We start from the raw sequence: 19,715 nt of genomic DNA on the forward strand, positions 1-19,715 counted from the left end.
AACCATCACGTTGGGAGGAAAGCTGTTCTGAAGGCAGCAGGGGAATCTCCAGAGCAAAAGCAGCAGGAAAGAGAGAACTTAAAAGACACCACTCCTTATACACAAACACATCTGGGAATAAGTCCCGTGAGTGGGGCTTAACTCCGAGCGGGCTTGTCTATAGGATACCGCACTGTTAAGTCCATTAAATGGCTTTCTCGGTTTTCCCTTCCCTACCGCACCTGACGCGGAAGGAAGGAAGGAAGGGGGGGAATTGACTGCAGCATCGCGGACCAACATCATCATCAGCACCACTATCGCGATCACACCACCAAGAGGGGAGACAGCAACAAAGAAACACGCAGCCTGCGCCCCCACACCCCGTCCCTCCTTTCACGCCATCCTGCCCAATGCACACAAAGCCTGATCGGATCTTTAAAAAAACCACACACACACACCCCAGCGAGATGGCCGCTTTGTCTGACGGCGAAGAAAAAGCATCTTGCCCTCCTTTCCTCCCTTCTTTGACATTGTGCGGGAGAATCCAGAGAACTGCGACGAAACGCAGCAGCTGAACCAGTTTCGAGAGGAGGGGCGCGCGCGGGATCGGCGAACGACTGTCATTGTGTCTGGGTGGGCAAGGGGGGGGGAGGAGAGGTTTTTTCCTGGGAGGCGGAGGGAGGAGGGGAGCCTGCTAAGCGCCCCCCCCCCACCCCGAGCCTGCCGCAGGGCTCTGCAAAAAGGGACACACGCCCAGCGAGCGGCAGACCTTGCCCGGCACCCTCTCGCCACCTCCCCTACCTTGGGCTCCGCTGCCATTGTTCCACCTCGAGGCAAGAGGGAGCAACGCAGCGCTCGCCCGCTCGCTCTCTCGCGAGTAAACAGATACCGCACTGGCAAGGTAGGTGGGAGGGAAAAGAAGGCGCCACCGGGAGCCGTCTCGCCCCGAAGGGGATGGCCAAGCCGTCCCGGGCGCCCTTGGAAACGGGGCTCCGGAGCTGTTATTGCTGCAGCCCGGCAGGAAAGAGAAGGAGGCGAGGAGGGAGCGCAGGGGCATTGCCAGGCACAGGCAGCAGCAGCAGCCTCTTCCCCCGCGACTTACCTCACTTGTCAAAGGCAGAGCGGCTCCTCCGGGCTTTCTGCTCCCTCGCCCTCTCAGCGCGGGGCTCCCGCTGACGCCCCTCCGCCGAGGAAAAGGCGCCCCAACCTCCCCTCTCCTCCTGGACTCGCGCCTCCCAGCTCCGGCTTCTCGGCTTCGGGAATAAGCGGGGAGGGAGGGGGGAGCCGCGCAGGGAGGCGTGGCCTTTCGCCCGGCGCAGGCAGGAGACCGGGGGAAAGGGCGGGCGGAGAAAGCCAGGAGCCTCCCCTCCCTCCACCCGCCTCGCGCTGTGCGCACGCGCGCCCTCCCGGGTTTCTTGCCGGGCCCTGCCATGCGCGGCTGCGCTGCTTTGCGCCTGCGCGTTTGGAAGGGAGCCTGGGCCCGAGGAGCCTGTGAGTTGGAAGGGTGCTCGTGTGTGCGTCTTTCTTTGCCCTCCGGGGTCCTTCGGGTGCCCTGCGGCGCCCCGCAGCGCGGGAGTGGGAGGGGAGCCAGCGGCGGGGACGGGGCTCGCTTCTGCTTGCGGGGAAGAGGCTTCTAGGCCAGACCAGCCGCAGCCTCAACCTGTGCAAGCTTCCTGGGACGAAGGTCCCGGGGACTTCCGTGCATAGCAAGCGGGGCTGCGCGGTCCCGCGCGTGCATTCTCGATAAATGCATTTCGGGTTGCATAATAGAGAAATGGGGTAGATAAATGTATTTGGGATTGCAGCCTTGATCCGGAAGAGCGCATGCCCTACGGAGCCGGTTCCCTTCGGGATGCCCGAAAAGCTCTTTCCTTACTAAGGCAGCATCATACTTTGTTCACAAATCAGGGCCTCTGTTTTTAGTAGGATTTACTCCCGTGCAGGTGGATTTGGAATTTCACGCTTTTCCATCATAAGGGCATTAGCAGCAGGATCCTCTGCCCATTTAACTGCGCGGGAAGTGTTTCCAGCTAGCACTGCTGAAGGCAATACAAGCTTATTATAGTATTACAGCCCCCATCTTAAATGGGTTACAAGCCCAGTCCTGGGCATGTTTACACTTGAGTTAAGCGGCACTTACTTTTTAGTTTGCATGCTTGACATTGCTACTTTATTTGAGAGTAAATTGTCTGCCCTATGCACACTTTTCTTGGGAGTATGCCTGGTTGTATTTATTTCTGAGATGTAAACAATCAGGCAGAGCAACCTCCTTGGATCCAAAAGGATCTCGCATATGAGCATGGGTGTTTACAACTACTTATTTGCACATCGTTTTTAATTTGCAAGGTGATGTGCTTTTTAAATTTACCCTACCCTTCTTCAAAGGAGCTCAGGGTGGCATTCATGTCCAACCTGTTTCCCTTCCCATTTTAGCCTCAACCCTGGGAAGTAGGTTACGGTAACAGATAGTGACTGGCCTGACACTTTAACAACTAATGTACTCCACACTTTAAGCAAAGCCACATAGCACTTCCAAAGTAAAGGTCAGATTTGAACCCAGTCTCCAGGATTCAGCTCTTTCTGTACTGGGTAATGATTAAGACTGTGGCTTGAGGCCTCTGTTTGACTTACAGTTCTTTTGCAGCATACTTGTTTACCTACCTTGATCTTTATTCAGTACATATTAATGACTGTTGGAGACTTCCGTCTTGCTCATTTGTCTCCAGTATCTACTGTCAGAAACTTCTTGCTCTGTCCATGTGTGTCTTGTTTCAGTATTTTGGGACCAGTTTCTTAAATACAAAATCCCTGGTCAAATCTAATCTTTGAAATCATCACATTAATAGTGCTTGGGACTACACTGCAATGTGCTTTGGATCAATTAAAAGTGTGCTCCCAATTAACTGGGCATCAGTTTTTAAAAAACCTTTTTTTTAAAAAAATGCAAGTATTTTCAAATCCATAGGTAGCAGGTGCATGTTTATAGGTCTTTTCACTTTTCCTCTTCTCACACAGGGGGAAATGTCTTTAGAGATGGTACCTGCTGTGACATGAGCATGTGTAATCTAAAAACAAAGGGAGAATGCTCTTTTCCCTTCAAAACTGTATCAACAGCACATTTACAATTCACTAACATTTCTTTAATCAAATGATAACCCCTTATATAATTATAGGACAAGGGAGCCTGCATTAAGGACTTAAAATGAAGTTTGGATTTTGAGACTTAGACTTCATGTTTGTGCAACAATCACATCTTGCTACATTTCCGCTAACAATAAACTGGAGGCTGAGTGTGTTGCAACCTTATAATTAAAACTGGAGGCTGCTAAGTTAAGGTTCATTCTGTTTGTAGACTTGTCTCCCTCAGTCATTGGCCAAAATTGCAACCAGACCTTCAATAGATAAAGTTATTGATATTCTGGTCCTGATTCCATTTACAATGCAAGTTAGTGGATTGTAGATTGTTGTGCAAAAGAAACCGACAATGAGCATTGTGGAAGCTACAAACGTAGTGTAACACATTTCAGTACATGTGGCCATTGTTTACATTTGATACCTTTTGGTCATGTTCTTACTCCAAAAATTGCTCTTTTCTGTGGTTTGAAATCAGGAGTGTACACAATTCACTAAATATATTTCTAGTCACTGCAGTAAAAATGCTACTTTAGAATCAGATTTCCTAAATAAACGTGTCTAAAGTAGGGTTGACATATTTCAAACAGTGAAAATCTGAACAGAAAAGTTGTTCAGCTTTTTTTTTTAGCAAGATTGTTGAGCTTTCTTTAGTTTTGCCCAAAGTTCTTGAGCTTTTTAGGTGAAATTGCAAAAAAATAAAAAAAAAATATTGCTGGTTTTGACCTTTTTTTTTTTTTTGGAAAACAGCACTGCTGACAAGGGCTGCCATACGTCGGGATTTTCCCAATTTCTGCCTGGACACTGCTGCCAACTGCAGTATTCTGGATATGTCTGGGAAAATCCAAATGTATGGCAACCCTATCTAAACTAAGGCAGCAAAGTCCAGTGCATGCGTATTTGGTGTGCAAGTATAACTCGGTGGGACTCAATTCCAAGGAAACACCCATAGGAACACACTGCTCAGGACACCAAAGCTGAATCAGCCGGTCTGTGGAAATGGTACAGATCTGGGTAATTGCAAAATGGAAGGGATCCAACTTGTTCTATAGATTTGTCATGTTGAAGAAAAAGGTCTGTTTCCTGAGAAGGGGACATCTGGAGTTACAGGCGGGATAAAGTGAAACAATGTATTTGAACAGCCATGGGGAAACTGTTACCTTATTCCATTTGCTATTCTCCACCCCCCCCCCCGCCTCCCAACTCCACTGTTGTGGATCCTGGAACTCTTTATGATAAAGTTGTTTGCGAGAGGGGGATAGTAATTGGCCACATGCTAAGTGAAACGGTGAGGCTGCGTTTTAAAAAGCCAGTTTGTGCACTATTATCTGCACTCACGTGAGGCATTTACTTGACCCACATTACATGAGAAGGAAGGTGCTTGAGTGCAGTCAAGGTTTTCCCATAGATGGGAATCCCCTCCCAATTATAGATAAAGATCTACAATCTCTTGCAAGCTGCATTTTTCTGTGTTCTGTTGCATGTGTATCTGCACGATTCACCAAGAGGGCTTGAAAATGTTGCCTTTTTTCTGCTTCCAAACTGGCTTAGCCAATCATGATGGGGTGTTCTGGAGCCTGGGATAGAGCTGGGTTCTAGCTTTTTTCTAGGGTGTAGGTTCCTATTGAGCAGTTGGAGTTTATCAGCATGGATATATCTGTGTTTCCTGCTATGGTCATGCTTGCTGTGCAGTGCAGGCTATGCTCTGCATGCAAGGATGTTGCTTAGGGTGGGCCTGGAGATGTGAAAGATGAGGCTATAGGCCTGCTGGGTTACCCTAACGCTGAGCAACAATATACTACCATACAGCAGGCATGGCCAAACTCCGCCCTCCTGATGTTTTGGGACTACAACTCCCATCATCCCTAGCTAACAGGACCAGTGGTCAGGGATGATGGGAATTGTAGTCCCAAAACATATGGAGGGCTGAGTTTGGCCATGCCTGCCATACAGCTTCTTTGAAGCTTATACTCCTTCTCACAGAGCTTGAAAAGCACCTTGCTACTCAAGAGTAGTGAAGTGCTTTTTTGACCCTTAACTAAAAGTACGTCTGCACAATACTTCACATTTCTAAGTGCCACATCATATTTCTGGGAGCAAGACATCAAATAGGAACGTGTTTGGGCTGCTGAAACTTCCAGATTCTTAGGCAATTGCATGCTTCATTTTTTTATAAGCAGGTTACATTATTTTCTGGCTGGCCTCAGCAGTAGACCCAACAGATAAGAAAAGGTGTGTTTGTGCAGGTGTTTTTCAGGCCACCCTGTATTAGGTGTTCTACTGGAATGCAACTTTCTGGAATTGTTCTAGATTTGCTTGTGTGGCAGGACAGGAATAAAATACTTTTACGGAGTTGGGTTTGGGTGGCACTTAATGTTTTGGTGCGCAAATACTTGTTTATGATGACTAAAATGACCTCTGTTCCTTATGACTATATGCTAGGAAGCTCCATCATTGAGATAGTAAGCCTGTGTCAGACTGCAGGTTACACAATTGAATGTTCTTCCACCCTAAAAATTACCTGCACATATATTTGTCCCTTTGTCTCAGACTCCTCTCTTGAGAGGCTTAGTTCGGGCCCAGAGTTCTGCCATGTATCCGCATCTGTGAAGACAATTGCAAAGAATTCATCCAGCTTCTCTGCAATCCCCCCTTCCTCCTTTAGCATACCCTTGTCATCCAAAGTCCAGCTGCCTCCTTAAGTGATGGTCTGCTGCTAATTTCAAATTTTGTTGTTGTGGTTCGCCATGTTTTTAGCAATGGGATCCTCAGATTCTTTTTTGTACCCCTTATTGTCTGCTTGTGTTTCCTTTGTCAAAGTTTGTGTTACTTTTTGTTCTCATTTGAAGGAGAACCTTTTCTGAAGGAAGCCTCCTTCCAGTAATTTCCTTGAATTGCTTGTTAACTATGCAAGCATCCTCTTGCCTCGGCTGGTGCTTTCCTGATTTGTGACATGCATTCCAGTTGAGCTCTGTGTTTTTAAACAACTTCCAAGCATTTTGCAGATATTTGACCCTCTTGACTTTGCCTTTCAGCTTCATTTTTACCAATCCCCTAATATTTGGGAAGTTCCCTCTTTTGAAGTCAAATGCCTCTGTTGGAATTTCTTGGCAATTGTCCATTTGCACATAAATTGAATTTGATAGCACTATGATCAGTGTTCCAAACTGATTCAACAATACCTACATCTTGCACCAGTTTGTTGGAACCACTTAAAGTTAAGTCCAGGGTTAACCCCTCTGCTTGGTTTTGTGACCAAACTGTTCTAGGGCACAGATTGTGTAGTGCACAATCAGTTTAGTTATTAAGAAATTTTAATTCTTTGCACTACTGAAGAATTCATATACCAAATGTATGGGAAGGTAATTGAAGTCACCCATTACTACAGCACTTCCACTTTGGAATGCCTTTTTTATTTCATTCTCTGTTATGGTCAGAAGGAAACTAAATTATTCTTTGGGTTTGGTATCACCACCTATAGATATTCTGCGGAGGAATCTGGCCCTTTGAAGAGTTCCTGCTTGTTGAGTTCTATGTCCTCTTTGAAGTGCAGAGTGACACTGCCTTCATTATTTCCTTTTGTGGCCCTTCTATAGACTTTGTACCCAGAGATAATGACGCTTCACTGGTTTCCTCCATTTCACCAGGTTTTCTTTATTCCCACTGTATGTATGCTCTCCTCTGAGACCAAGCGCTCTTGCTTCCCTTGTCTTGCCTTAGTCTTCTAGCATTGCTATGCAAACACTTACTGTATATACAGCATTTCTTTCCAAGTGTCTTTGGCACTTGCATTTAACCTATGGTGGTTTCTCTGAATAGCTATCATGGGCTCCAGCAATCTCAGTGCCTAGCTCTGCCCTCTTCCCATTTGAATTATAATAAACATGTCCCTCCCTCATCCCTGGGGGATGATTTGTTCTGAACTGGATGCTCCTCAGCTTCTGTTGGCTTCCCCCCAACAATCACTTTAAAAGCTGCTCTGCCATCTTTTTTTATTTCAAGCATCAGCAATCTGGTTTCTTCCCAGTTCAAGTGGAGCCCTGTCCCTTTTGATCAGGCCCAGCTTGTCCCAAAATATTCTCAGTGACTAACGAATCCAAACTCCAAACAAATCCAAAACTGCCAGTACCACTGTCTTATTAATGCACTGAGACTACACAGCTACACCTGTCAAGGTAGCCCTGCAAGTGGAACTGGTAGCATTTTGTAGAAAGCTGCTTTGAAGGCCCCAGCTTTCAAACTCCTCCCTAGCAACCTATATTTTGCTTCCAGGAACACCTAACTACATATCTTCATATCTTCATATCCTTGATACCTATACACACCCCAAGTGCTGATTCCTCCCTAGCACTAGATGGGCTGTTTTTTAGAGTTCAGCTGGAGTGGAAATGGTGTGGAAAACCTGCTGGTGAAACTTAATGGCCAAGGGAATGGTTAAGGCATTTCATTTTCCCTGCAGCTATCCTTCTCCTAAATTTATCATACATGAGAAACACATTATTGGGAATTTTGAGCATCCCTCTTAACACTTAGAGCTTTCCTTACCTAATTAATAGTTTTCTTCATTCTTTTATACCAGACTGAGATCTGCTCCCAGTATAAAAAAAACTGGCAGTGATCTACCAAAGTTGTTGAGCTTCCAGAGGATTGATTACCTAGTAGGGTGATCATGATCTATGGAAATTAAATCTCCAATAAATTTCTTATACCAGGAATCTACCACGGACCTCCCGCGATCTACCAGTAGATCACGATCTACCTGTTGGACATCCCTGTTTTATACTAATTATTCTCCATCCTTTTATACAACTTATTTTGAATTCAAACTGGATTTCGGGCCAAATAAAAAGACAGAGGGAAATGAGACAAAATAATAGCTTCTTGCTTCAAAGTATTCAGAGGGGCTTACTTGTTTTTAAAACAAAAGTGATGAAATTTATGCCACCAAACTGGCATAAATTGGGAAAGTGTGGGTTGTATTCAGCTGAGTTTTACTCATAGGAGACCCCTTGAAATTAATGGACTTAACTTAGTGATATCTGTTAATGCCGGTGAGTAGAATTTAGTTGAATACCACCCTGTTTGTGTGTGGTTGCCATTTACAGGAGCCACATCTGTAGTTAGTGGTGTGAATATTCTCCTGTCAGACACCACTTTTCACATTTAGCAGTTATTTTTGATCAGTGGGTTTGAAGAAAAGGAGTGAAATGTCAGCATCTGCTTCAAAACCGGTGTGTCGTGAATGATTGAGCTGCGAGAAGAATACAAATCACAAGCAAGGATACATTTTCCTTGCCTGTTTTGGGTATCTCAAACTTGCCCCTATGTGCCAGTTGGAGAAGACTGTCTTTAGGACTCTGTACAGGGGAGATGTTGTGGCAAGAGATCACTGAGGGAAAAGTGGGTGAAAGAAAATGTCTTTTTCCAAGAAGAATGAACATTTTAATGCATTCGCCTCCTTTAGTGCTTAGTGCTCTAGCAGTGTGGTTACTGCTGCTACTCTGTGTGCCAAAAGTGCTTTCTCCTCTCCCATGTGGGTCACTTGAACCTGAAAAGTAGCAGAGAATCTTGCGTTGTAGCAACTTTGCTATGTTACATCTTTGTAACTAGGAAAATAATTATCCAAAGTGAAAATTCTATGTCATACAAGTGCTGAGATGTACTTGATTTTAACGTAATTTAATTTATTAATTTTATCTTGTTATACCTGTGTTGCTGTATGATGTATTGAATATGGGCCTATGGCCGTAATAAATTATCTATCTATCTATCTATCTATCAAGTGCCTGAAGTAAAAGTTAAGAGTGACTATGATACACCTTTTAACTTGGGTAAAGTGAAGTGAAGGCACTGCAAGCTTAGTGGACTGTATTCATAAAAGCTCATATATGTCAAAGGAGATAACCTGAGAACAGACCATTTTGGGAATTTTTATGATTCCCGTTATAGAAATATCACTGGCTGGCAGGGGTGCCAGCTTGAATAAAATATTGGAGGAGGGGCAAATAAGCCTCACCTTGCATAACTGATCACAAGACGCAGTACATGGATGCCATTTGAATAGAAATGCCCATCAACTGGGCGGGGGCAGCCCCCTCAAATATTTTTTGGGGGGAAAGGCCCCTTGGCCCCTAGGAGTTGGCTCCTATAGTCCCATTGAATTTTAAGACTCCTTTCTGATTAAAACCAAATAAAAATTCCAAATAGTATACAAATAGTATACAAATAAAACATAAAAACTTAATTTTGATATACTTTTTAAAACCTTGTCCCCCAAACTTGTTTAAAATGTTTGTGCTAGCTTCCCTTAAAACGTGGCAGCAAATAAATTAGTATATCATTTGATGCTTTTAGTATTTTTAAAATGAATTTATTGTGACTGCTAAATGGTTCCGTTGTATAGCTTGCTACGAGTTGTGGGCTTTTGCGCTCTCCATGCACAGATATTCTTAAAATGCCAGTCAGTGGCTGTAGAAACTGACAGCTGTTAGGGTAGGAGGATGCTTGTACAGAGAGGATCTATGCCCTTGAAGAAGAAAGCTGCACTGCAGTGCTTTTTTATTATTTAAATACAGTACCATTGTGTTATATGTAACTGAGTTGCGTTGACTCTGATCTGAGGAGGGAATGTTGCTGCGTTTTGTTAACAATACAATGCATGCTTTTGAGGGCTTTCGGGGACACTGCAACAGAATATCCTCCCCCCTGAATGTATCCCAGGGATTTGATAGTTTGATTTATCTTTATCAAAATTGTAACCATCAATAGTAGTATATTATCAGTAATCTTTTGTTTCTCGTCCAGGTTTTTTAAAACCAGAATCCTGATGGCGCTTTGGAAAAAGTACCCAGAGCTTTTTCTAGCCCAAATAAACAGAGCAACAAATCAGCGAAATTTCAGGTATGTGTTCCAATACAGATAATGGCTTTTTACTCTGGAGTATATTTACAGGCACATGAATCAGATGAAGCAAACCTAGTGTTCATTTGTCAAACTCCTCCCTATTTTCTATATAAGCAAAATTACAAGATTACATTGGGCATGGTTTACTGTACAGGACTGTATTTCATGAATTTATCCTATTGATAAGAATACTCCAGGTTTGTTCCAGTGGTTAAATTCATTTAAAATCCCACCTCAGTTGAAAATCTTTATACTTACATATGCCACCTCCTGTCCTAATATGATTTGTTAACTTTGCCGTTCCCATATAATTCTAGTCTGTGGTTCTATATTTACCTGAGCGTAAGTCCCATTGAACTGTGGGGATTTCTTTTGAGTAGGTGTGTATAGCATGGTCCTTTAATAATCTAGTCGGGGCCTCAACAGATTTCCACTTGCAGGTTATTTCTTTCTAGTCTTAACTCATAAATTCATTCAACAATGCCCCTTGACAAATCTCAATTTGTTCAGCTTAGCAAGTAGTTGATAATTTTGAGTCTAGTGCATTCACTCCAATGCACTCCAAGACATCGCTCCAATACCTTGAAGTTTTATAATAATGCAGTGGTTTTAAAGTGCAATTGAATGTGTGTGTTGTTTTTCCCCCTTTAAAATACAGTGGTACCTCGCAAGACGAATGCCTCGGAAGACGGAAAACTCGCAAGACGAAAGAGTTTTTCGTTTTCTGAGTTGCTTCGCAAGACGGATTTCCCTATGGGCTTGCTTCGCAAGACGAAACGTCTTGCGCCTTTTTTTAAAAACCGCCAATGCATTCCTATGGGAAACCGTCAATACACAGTGGTGCTTCGCAAGACGAAAAAATTCACAAGACGAAAAAACTTGCAGAACGAATTAATTTCGTCTTGCGAGGCACCACTGTAATGGTTTTCTGCACCGCTCAAAGAAGAAAATGTCACTGTGTTAAAAGCTAGGAAACGGCAAGTAGTATTCACAGTGGTAGGATGCTATATGAAGTCTTTCACCGACTTAAATTTGCTGTAGTCTTACTGTTGTCTCAAGGTATGGTCTGAAGGCACATGAGGGCTTTGGGTCTGGCCAGTGGTTGGATGGGAGACCACTTGGGAACTGCATGCATATTGTATTGGGTTCTGTGGTGAAGGTGTGATATAAATAACTTTTTTAAAAACAAAAAAAGTCTCCACCCCTTCCAACCACTGTGGTAGTCGTGGCAGTGTCTCCTTATCTATTTCAGAGCTAGGAGAGGCAGTTTCTGAGCACCATGCAGGTCTTCCTAGACCATAGAAGGAGAATTGCCACAGCTTGAGGCGCTGTGAGTTGCTTTCTTAGAGGCAGTGGCTGCCTCCATAAGGAAATGTGGCTAAACCCTCCTTTGTGCGATTGTAGCTAATGAGATTCCTAATAACAGTATATAATGTGTTGCTGACTTTTTAATAAGCACTAGCCCTATTTCTCTGCCTTGAAAATTACATGGCAGCTTAACGTCCTAGAAATTTTCATAGGATGGAGAGACACTGATGGTATGATTCTGGGTCTCAGGCTTCTGTTAAAGGGCAGTTGTTATTGTTTTTTAAATCACTTTTAATGTATGTATTACTTTTCCTGACATTTTATTTAGACTCACAGAATTGTAGAGTTGGAAAGTATCTTCAAGGGTCATCTAGTCCAATCCTTTTCAGTGCAGGAATCTCAACACAGAGTTTCCCATTCAATTTGAAACCGTACCAGACCCTGCTTAGCTTTGCCAATGTGCTAAAAGTTTTATTGCTGCACCACCACCACCACAATTTATTATTTGTACCCTGCCTAACTGGCTGGGATTCCCTAGACACTCTGGGTGGCTTCCAACAAAGATTAAAAATATGTTAAAACACCAGTCATTAAAAACTTCCCTAAACAGGGCTGCCTTCAGATGTCTTCAGATAGTTGTTTATCTCTTTGACATCTGATGGGAGGGCGTTCCATAGGGCAGATGCCACTACTGAGAAGGCCCTCTGTCAAACATTAACAATAAAACAGTAATTTAAAAGTACCGTATCTTTCCGTCTATAAGACGGCCCCATTTATAAGACGGCCCCTATTTTGGGGGGCTCAGATTTAAGAAAATGGGGGGGGGGAGAGATTTATCCGCGTATAAGATGCCCCCTAATTTTTGACATTATTTTAAGGAAGAAAACCTAGTCTTATACACGGAAAAATATGGTAGTAGGGAACAAAAATATGGACTGCAGACATTTTCCATTGTATGAGAATAAGCTCTTACATATGGCATATTTACCAACCATTGTGAATTTATTTATTTCTGATGTTTGTGAGAAATACATTCTTAGGAGAAAAGAGCTCAAATATCATTGTAGGCATTTCTTTTAATTCCTTCAATCCATTTTTAACTAGAGGAGTTATAACTTTGTGGTTTCATCTTATTGAAGCGCAGGAAAACCATTCCCACAGGTTGGGATCCTTAAAGATTTTCTTGTGTGGTGAACCTGGAGTTGTGCCACTTCCTGCTCCTGAATCGCAGGCCAAGGAGCTGGAGAGCAGAAACCTCCAGCAAAGCTAGAGATAGTGATGGGAAAAGGTGACGGCTCTTTATAGCAACTCAGAGAATAAAAAAGCACTGTAATATCCTTTTCCCTGCAAAATTTCTCCTTTAGAAGCAGTAGGCTGAAAAATAAAAGTCTTCCAAATACAAATATGAGCTATTCATTGTGTTTTTGTGACCCTGTGCAGTTACATATATGTAAGACAATGGAAATCAATGACACCTGTGAACACAGTCTTATTTTACCTGCAGAACTAGATAAGAGTTAAATCTGTTTCTTCCCCTCCCTTGCCATATTCTTCTCCTGTTGTAGGCAGGTTCTATTCTTGGCATCTTCCCTTAAAAGGCTTTTAAGTAGCAGAGCAAGGAAAGAGCTCTGCCTCAGACCTTGTCAAGCCATCGGTGTTTGAAGTCGTAGACATGGGGCTGCTTGGATTAAATGGTCTGACGCAATATTTCAGCTTTGTATGTTTACAAAAATGTTCCTAAGTTCAGATGGGTACAGGTATGTGCCCCCCCCCCTTCGGCATTTAATGTGCTACTCTTTGTGGGGAATATTTCTGCCAAATCCTTCATGTTCAAGAGGGAACAAAGACCCTTGACTTTTGTGGTTCATTGTATAATGAATGCTTTGTGGTATAAGAGAGTTCCCGAGAGAGAAACTGGCTGTTCATGAATTTCTCGAGTGGGCATTGTAAACAAAAAGTGGGAACTGCTTTGAGGCCCTAGTTTGGCACTGAGGTCGGGCAGGTTTCCCTTGCAGATCTCAGTGTGTACAGGTGCACATTTCCTTAGATGCTGTGCATAGTAAGTTTCTGTCCCACAGGCCAGTACACTTTCTGGAACCGTCTTCAAATACGTTACTCTTCATTCATATGCATCAATTAATTGTTGTTGTTTAGTCGTTTAGTCGTGTCTGACTCTTCGTGACCCCATGGACCAGAGCACACCAGGCACTCCTGTCTTCCACTGCCTCCTGCAGTTTGGTCAAACTCATGCTGGTAGCTTTGAGAACACTGTCCAGGCACCTCGTCCTCTGTCGTCCCCTTCTCCTTGTGCCCTCCATCTTTCCCAACATCAGGGTCTTTTCCAGGGAGTCTTCTCTTCTCATGAGGTGGCTAAAGTATTGGAGCCTCAGCTTCAGGATCTGTCCTTCCAGTGAGCACTCAGGGCTGATTTCCTTAAGAATGGAGAGGTTTGATCTTCTTGCAGTCCATGGGACTCTCAAGAGTCTCCTCCAGCACCATAATTCAAAAGCGTCAATTCTTCGGCGACCAGCCTTCTTTATGGTCCAGCTCTCACTTCCATACATCACTACTGGGGAAACCATAGTTTTAACTATACAGACCTTTGTTGGCAAGGCGATGTTTCTGCTTTTTAAGATGCTGTCTAGGTTTGTCAGAAATCTGCGGCTCTAGTCTGTCTGGCTTTATGTTGCCATTTTGCATTTCTGCCCTCTTCAGATATGCCAGATCTAGAAACATTGGTCCCTCTAGCTTAAACGGGCAGTAGTTGCCCAGGATTTCAGAGAGAGGGATTCCTCAACCCTGCTTGGAGAGATCAAGGAACTGAATGTGGGATCCCTTGTGTGCAAACCACGTGCTCCTTCACTGAGCTATGTACAAGCTTTTAAAGATCAAATAGGTTTGTGCTGCTTTAATTACTCTATCTGGCTTTATATCATGTAGGCAGAAGGATGCAGCAGAAGTCAACAACTTCAGCCAGCCCTTGGGCTCCACTTGGGCTAAGGTGGAGACTTATGGGTCCCATGGAATAGGCATGGTGCATGGATGTTGGTGCTTCAAAGCCATCAAGCATTCTCTAGTTCAAATTTTGCTGCAGTGGTTTTCTCAGCTTGAGTCATATCTCAGATTGAGGATCTAGTCTGTAATTGTTTTTCATCTCAACCTAGAAGCAAGCAGATCTCAAGGAAGGGGTCATGTGTGAGGGTACCACATGCTCAGAGTTGCTAAAGAGGAAATGGGTGTTAAAAATAAACAAATGCCATAGTGGGTTCTCAAGGCCTGTTCTGTTTGAGTCAGCATTCTGGTGTCTTTCACAGTACAATTAAAAGTTATATAGAAACAATTACACATATAAATACAATTTCTAATCCAACACCAATTGGGTTCCAAAGGGCAGGTGCTACAACACTAAAGGCCCAATTCAGACATCATACAGAATGGACCTCCTGATAAGAAGGCCACCCAGTTCTTTTAAAAAAACTAACAATGACTATTTTTATATAAAGGGGTATCCTAAATGAACTGCTTCTAAGAGATAAACAATTCATAAATTTACCAAAAGTGGTGGTGATATTGAGAACTGAGATACGGAAATATGTTTTCTGATCAACAAATCTGACATCTCATTTGGATGTGTTCCATTAAAGTGTCTGGTTAATCCCAGTTTTTAATAAAAAATAATTGCTTTTCCTTGCTGAGAAAGTGCTCAGAAGTCACTTATGGATTCTCACCAACCAGACTCCCTTTCTCTAATCCTTTTCCTCTTTATTAGAAGAGGCAAAAAAGAAGCCAAACTCCAGGAAAACCTGTCAGACTAGTATCTAATTAGCAGAAGTCTCTTGTGAGAAATTAACATTCTAGTAGAGAAGCCAGTTTCAAATCCTTATTAGGTCCCCTAAGTACCAGATACTGTAGTTTAAGAATCCCTTGCTTGCCTTCTGAACAATGTTCGGTCATTTGGTGTATAAATCTTTGTAGCTAAAAAAAAAATTAAAAATTATTTGACCAGCGTGTGTTTTATCTCACTGTAAAAATAAACAAATAATTGTATGGCTTTACAAATACTGAATGAGTAAACATTACTTGTAATAGTAAGCCAGCTGAAGAATCCTTTGGAGTCTTAACAGTGCAGGCCTATCCATTTTACTTAAAAGTAAGCCTCATGGAGTTTAGTGGGACTTGCTTCCAACATAAGCTGGCCACTCTGTATACAATTCTTTCACAGTTTAGGGGGAAGACAGAAAACCCCACAAGACCAGTTCCTTCCTTATCGGCATCTGGTTTCTGTGAGGAATCAACCTTCACATTGAAATGGGCTCATTCTCCCCCCATCCCAACCCTCTTGTTTGTGAGATGGCTTCTTTCTGTTCACCCTAGAATACTTCCCAGAATCCTCTGCAATTCTTATCACACACTAGCAATTCCTTAGTAGATAAGCTGGTGTGGAAAGCTACTTTCTGAAGGGCAAAAGTTTGAAAGTATTTGCATTTCTTGGGTTGCTTTATATATAAAAAAGCTGCCCTTTGACCCTCTCATGCTATCCACTGTTGACTTAAATGTACTAAACTGCCTTTGTGGTAGCGTATTTAGAGTTTTTGGCTTTTTGAGTGCGAGGGAGGTCATAGTAACGGCACATGTTTCTGAACATGATAGTCCTTGATTGGGACTGCTACCGTTGGTCTGACTTGTTATTGCCTTCAAACTTATCTTTCGGCAGTGTCAGCGGCGCGTGCAGTGCAATACAGAAGATGACCCGTGTGCGAGTTGTAGATAACAGCGCCTTGGGAAACACTCCGTACCACCGGCCTCCGAAATGCATCCATGTCTACAACAAGAACGGAGTGGGCAAAGTCGGCGACAAGATCCTTCTGGCTATCAAAGGGGAGAAGAAAAAGGCTTTAATCGTTGGCCACAAGATGCCGGGCCCTCGCATGACTCCCAGGTTTGATTCTAACAACGTGGTGCTCATTGAAGACAACGGGAACCCAGTAGGGACGAGAATCAAAACCCCAATTCCCTCTCTGCTGAGGAAGCGGCAAGAATTCTCGAAGGTGTTGGCCATTGCCCAGAACTTCGTGTGACAAATAAGGGAACATCCAGTTAAGTAGTACTGTCCCATCCCTGCCGCTTTAAACCCTTCTGAACCTAAACAAAACAATAATAAGGGGAATTTCACGTCGGCATATGGGTTGAAAACATGTCAAGATTTCTTTTTGAAAGCCATATTGTTGCTCTTTTCAGTGACAGTTGCGACATGATATGATTAAAGCTCAAGATTGTCAATCCAGTAGCTTGTTTTGCGTGGCTGATGCCTTGGGGGAGGGCAGGGCGAAGCAGAAGGGTTAGGGAAGGCAGAATATGTGATATGACCCAATTGGAGGTGCAGACTAGCTAATATCCTGTGCTAATCTCCCGATTTGTCCTGTCTGTGTTCTTTCTCTCTTTTTCTTTCTTTCTTACACCAGAACATTTGTCAATATTGATAAATATTGAGCTTGTCCAGGCACCAACCAGCAAAAACAAAATACATAACTGACTGTATAACAAAACATTAAGCCAGTGGTTTTGTTCAAGAGCAACAGAAAGGAAATAAGAAAAAAACGAAAACCCCACAAAGGGTGGTATCCAATGCCGTCTGTTGGTTGATGAAAGGAATCCATCAGTGGATGGGGGAGGGATTTCCAGGGCTTCCCCCTTCTTCAGTCCTTGCCAAATAATTCCAGATTCTGTGAAATACTGAAAGCAGAATCAGTTACAAACAATTAATACATGCAAATGTGGTGTGCATGCTTCTGAGTGACAAAATGGGACTGTGTCAGTGACTTGGCAGGTGGCATTCCATTTTACTTTGTTTCAGTGGATGAAATACAGAGTAATTTCAAAACACACGGACCTCATGGATTTCAGTGGCATACAAGTGTGTGTTTGCAGTTGTCCCCCACCCCCGGTGCCCCAGTGTTGCCTGGCGACAAGTCATTTGATATTTAGTACACCCTATGAACAGAAGTTTGCGGTGGATAACAACATTGAAAACGGAATAAATATTCTCTTGCAGTGGTGAGATTGTGTTATCTCCCAGTGTCTCTTGCATATGTGAAAATTAAAACGTTTGAATGTGAGAAAAATGCTACTAAAAAAAATAATACCCTGCCTTCAAGATGTGATGCCATTGTGTGAGAACCAAGGATGAAAGATCTGCTTTTTATGTTGCTCCTATGGTGAACATTGAGGATTTCTCCCCTCTTTGTGCCATCTGGTGGTGACTTATGGGATACATATAAATCCACAGCCTGTATGTGTCTGTCAAGCGCAACACCCCTGTATTATATTGTATATGAGAAATGCTCTTTCCTCCCTCCACTCACTCTGTATATCGAAGTAAAGCAGGGGCGAGGGACTTTTTTGGCTTGGCAGGCCGGATCTTAATAATAATAATAATAAATTTTATTTATATCCCGCCCTCCCCAGCCGAAGCCGGGCTCAGGGCGGCTAACAACAATAAAACAGTACAAACAACACTTTAAAATCATTCATTATAAAATTAATTAATTCAAGCCACTGGCAACCATTGGGCCAGAGCTCTGCGAAGATTGCCAATGGAGAGAGTCAGGCTGTGCCCTGGCCAAAGGCCTGGTGGAACAGTTCTGTCTTGCAGGCCCTGCGGAAAGATGTTAAGTCCCGCAGGGCCCTGGTCTCTTGTGACAGAGTGTTCCACCAGATCGGAGCCACGGCCGAAAAAGCCCTGGCTCTAGTTGAGGCCAGCCTAACTTCTCTGTGGCCTGGGACCTTCAAGATGTTTTTATTTGAAGACCGTAAGTTTCTCTGTGGGGCATACCAGGAGAGGCGGTCCCGTAGGTACGAGGGTCCTAGGCCATATAGGGCTTTAAAGGTTAAAACCAGCACCTTAAACCTGATCCTGTACTCCACCAGGAGCCAGTGCAGCTGGTATAGCACCGGGTGAATGTGATCTCGCAGCGAAGACCCCGTAAGGAGTCTCGCTGCAGCATTCTGCACCCACTGGAGTTTCTGGGTCAGTCTCAAGGGCAGCCCCACGTAGAGCGAGTTACAATAATCCAGTCTGGAGGTGACCGTTGCGTGGATCACAGTGGCTAGGTCAGGGCGAGAGAGGTAAGGAGCCAACTGCTTAGCTTGGCGGAGATGGAGAAATGCCGCCTTTGTTGTAGCTGTAATCTGCGCCTCCATGGAAAGGGAGGTGTCGAAGATTACACCCAAACTCTTAACGGACGGTGCTGGCACTTATTGCACCCCCGCAAGAGATGGGAGTTGCCCCCCCAGTCCCATATCGTCCCGTCCCAGCCACAGGACCTCTGTCTTCGAAGGATTTAACTTCAACCGGCTCCCACGTAACCATCCAGCCACAGCTTCCAGACATCTGGTCAGTGTGTCTGGGGCCGAGTCAGGATGGCCATCCATCAACAGATAGAGTTGGGTGTCATCAGCATACTGATGGCAACCCAGCCCAAAACTCCGGACAAGCTGGGCGAGGGGGCGCATAAAGATGTTGAAAAGCATCGGGGAGAGTATCGCACCCTGAGGTACTCCACACACCAAGGAGTGGCGCGATGACAATTCCCCCCTAAGCGCCACCCTCTGTCCCCGACCAGGGAGAAACGAGCGCAGCCATTGAAGGGCTGTGCCCTGAATCCCCACGTCGGCAAGGCGGTGGTCCAGAAGTTCGTGATCGACCATGTCAAAAGCTGCTGACAGATCTAGAAGAATCAGCAGCCCCGACCCACCTCGATCCAGCTGTCTACGAAGATCATCTGTTAGGGCAACCAGAGCCGTCTCGGTCCCATGACCAGCGCGGAAGCCGGACTGGAATGGGTCGAGAGCCGATGGATCTTGTATCTCCCTCCATCCTGCAGATCAACCTTAACAGCAGGGTGGGGTCACTCATCTGACATAGAATTATAGAGTTGGAAAGGACCCTGAGGATCGTATAGTCCAGCCCTCTGCAATGCAGGAATATGCAGCTGTCCCTTACGAGGATTGAATCTGCCACCTTAGTGTTATCAGCACCACGCTCTAACCAACTGAGCTATCATCATCATCATTTATTTGTATGCCGCCTTTCCACAAACAGAGTCATGCTCAACAGCAGCTTACAACAAAGAAAAATGGGAACACATCTCAAAATCAACCATTGCAAGAAAAATTTCATAACATAATAAAACAACAACATAATAGCGAATATAACAACACACAACCCGCCTCACCCCCATAACATTTCAGTACTACAAACGAGAGTACATTAACATTACCCTTCCTGTCAATGGCAACAATAACAAGGGAGCTTGATAGTTTCACCTTGGTCCTATCTAGAAAACCCTCTCCCATCCCCTGCAGCAACTTGCAAGACTTCTGAAGGCATCCAC

General features: G+C 44.1%; 2 protein-coding genes and 1 long non-coding RNA gene across 12 annotated transcripts in view; 2 read left to right on the forward strand and 1 right to left on the reverse strand.

Moving 5' to 3' along the window:
* The window catches only part of TMEM63B (transmembrane protein 63B), a 75,849-nt gene extending 74,497 nt beyond the window's left edge, over positions 1 to 1,352 (reverse strand). For 2 of the 8 annotated variants that reach the window (XM_083434631.1, XM_083434627.1), the window contains exon 1: positions 1,082 to 1,271. The gene's annotated coding sequence lies outside the window, so the exon portion shown is untranslated. Of the gene's footprint in view, positions 1 to 780; positions 893 to 1,081 lie in introns of those variants that run through there. The other 6 variants (XM_083434629.1, XM_083434625.1, XM_083434632.1 and 3 more) reach the window with 6 other exon arrangements.
* LOC310674893 overlaps positions 1 to 19,715 on the forward strand; it is a 457,828-nt gene that overhangs the window by 215,306 nt on the left and 222,807 nt on the right. The gene's annotated exons all lie outside the window — the stretch shown is intronic.
* MRPL14 (mitochondrial ribosomal protein L14) lies at positions 767 to 16,606 on the forward strand. Of its 3 annotated transcripts, none has more exons than XM_083434679.1 (3): positions 767 to 880; positions 9,916 to 10,011; positions 16,037 to 16,606. In XM_083434679.1, exons 2-3 carry the CDS (start codon positions 9,938 to 9,940, stop codon positions 16,398 to 16,400), a joined length of 438 nt encoding a protein of 145 aa, XP_083290805.1. In that variant the 5' UTR covers positions 767 to 880; positions 9,916 to 9,937; the 3' UTR covers positions 16,401 to 16,606. The 3 variants fall into 3 exon arrangements, with proteins under 3 accessions (XP_083290805.1, XP_083290804.1, XP_083290806.1); XM_083434678.1 differs by lacking the exon at positions 767 to 880 and adding an exon at positions 1,379 to 1,470; XM_083434680.1 differs by lacking the exon at positions 767 to 880 and adding an exon at positions 7,110 to 8,760 and having other exon boundaries at positions 8,895 to 10,011.

Source organism: Podarcis tiliguerta (assembly GCF_965153285.1).
Source record: "Podarcis tiliguerta genome assembly, chromosome: 3".
In the NCBI taxonomy this organism is placed as follows: Eukaryota; Metazoa; Chordata; class Lepidosauria; order Squamata; family Lacertidae; genus Podarcis; species Podarcis tiliguerta.

Excerpts from the sequence above, each read along its gene's own strand:
- MRPL14 (XM_083434679.1), top strand. The coding sequence starts at position 9,938 with ATGGCGCTTTGGAAAAAGTACCCAGAGCTTTTTCTAGCCCAAATAAAC. Across the intron at positions 10,012-16,036 it reads ACAAATCAGCGAAATTTCAG|TGTCAGCGGCGCGTGCAGTG; the intron begins GTATGTGTTCCA and ends ATCTTTCGGCAG.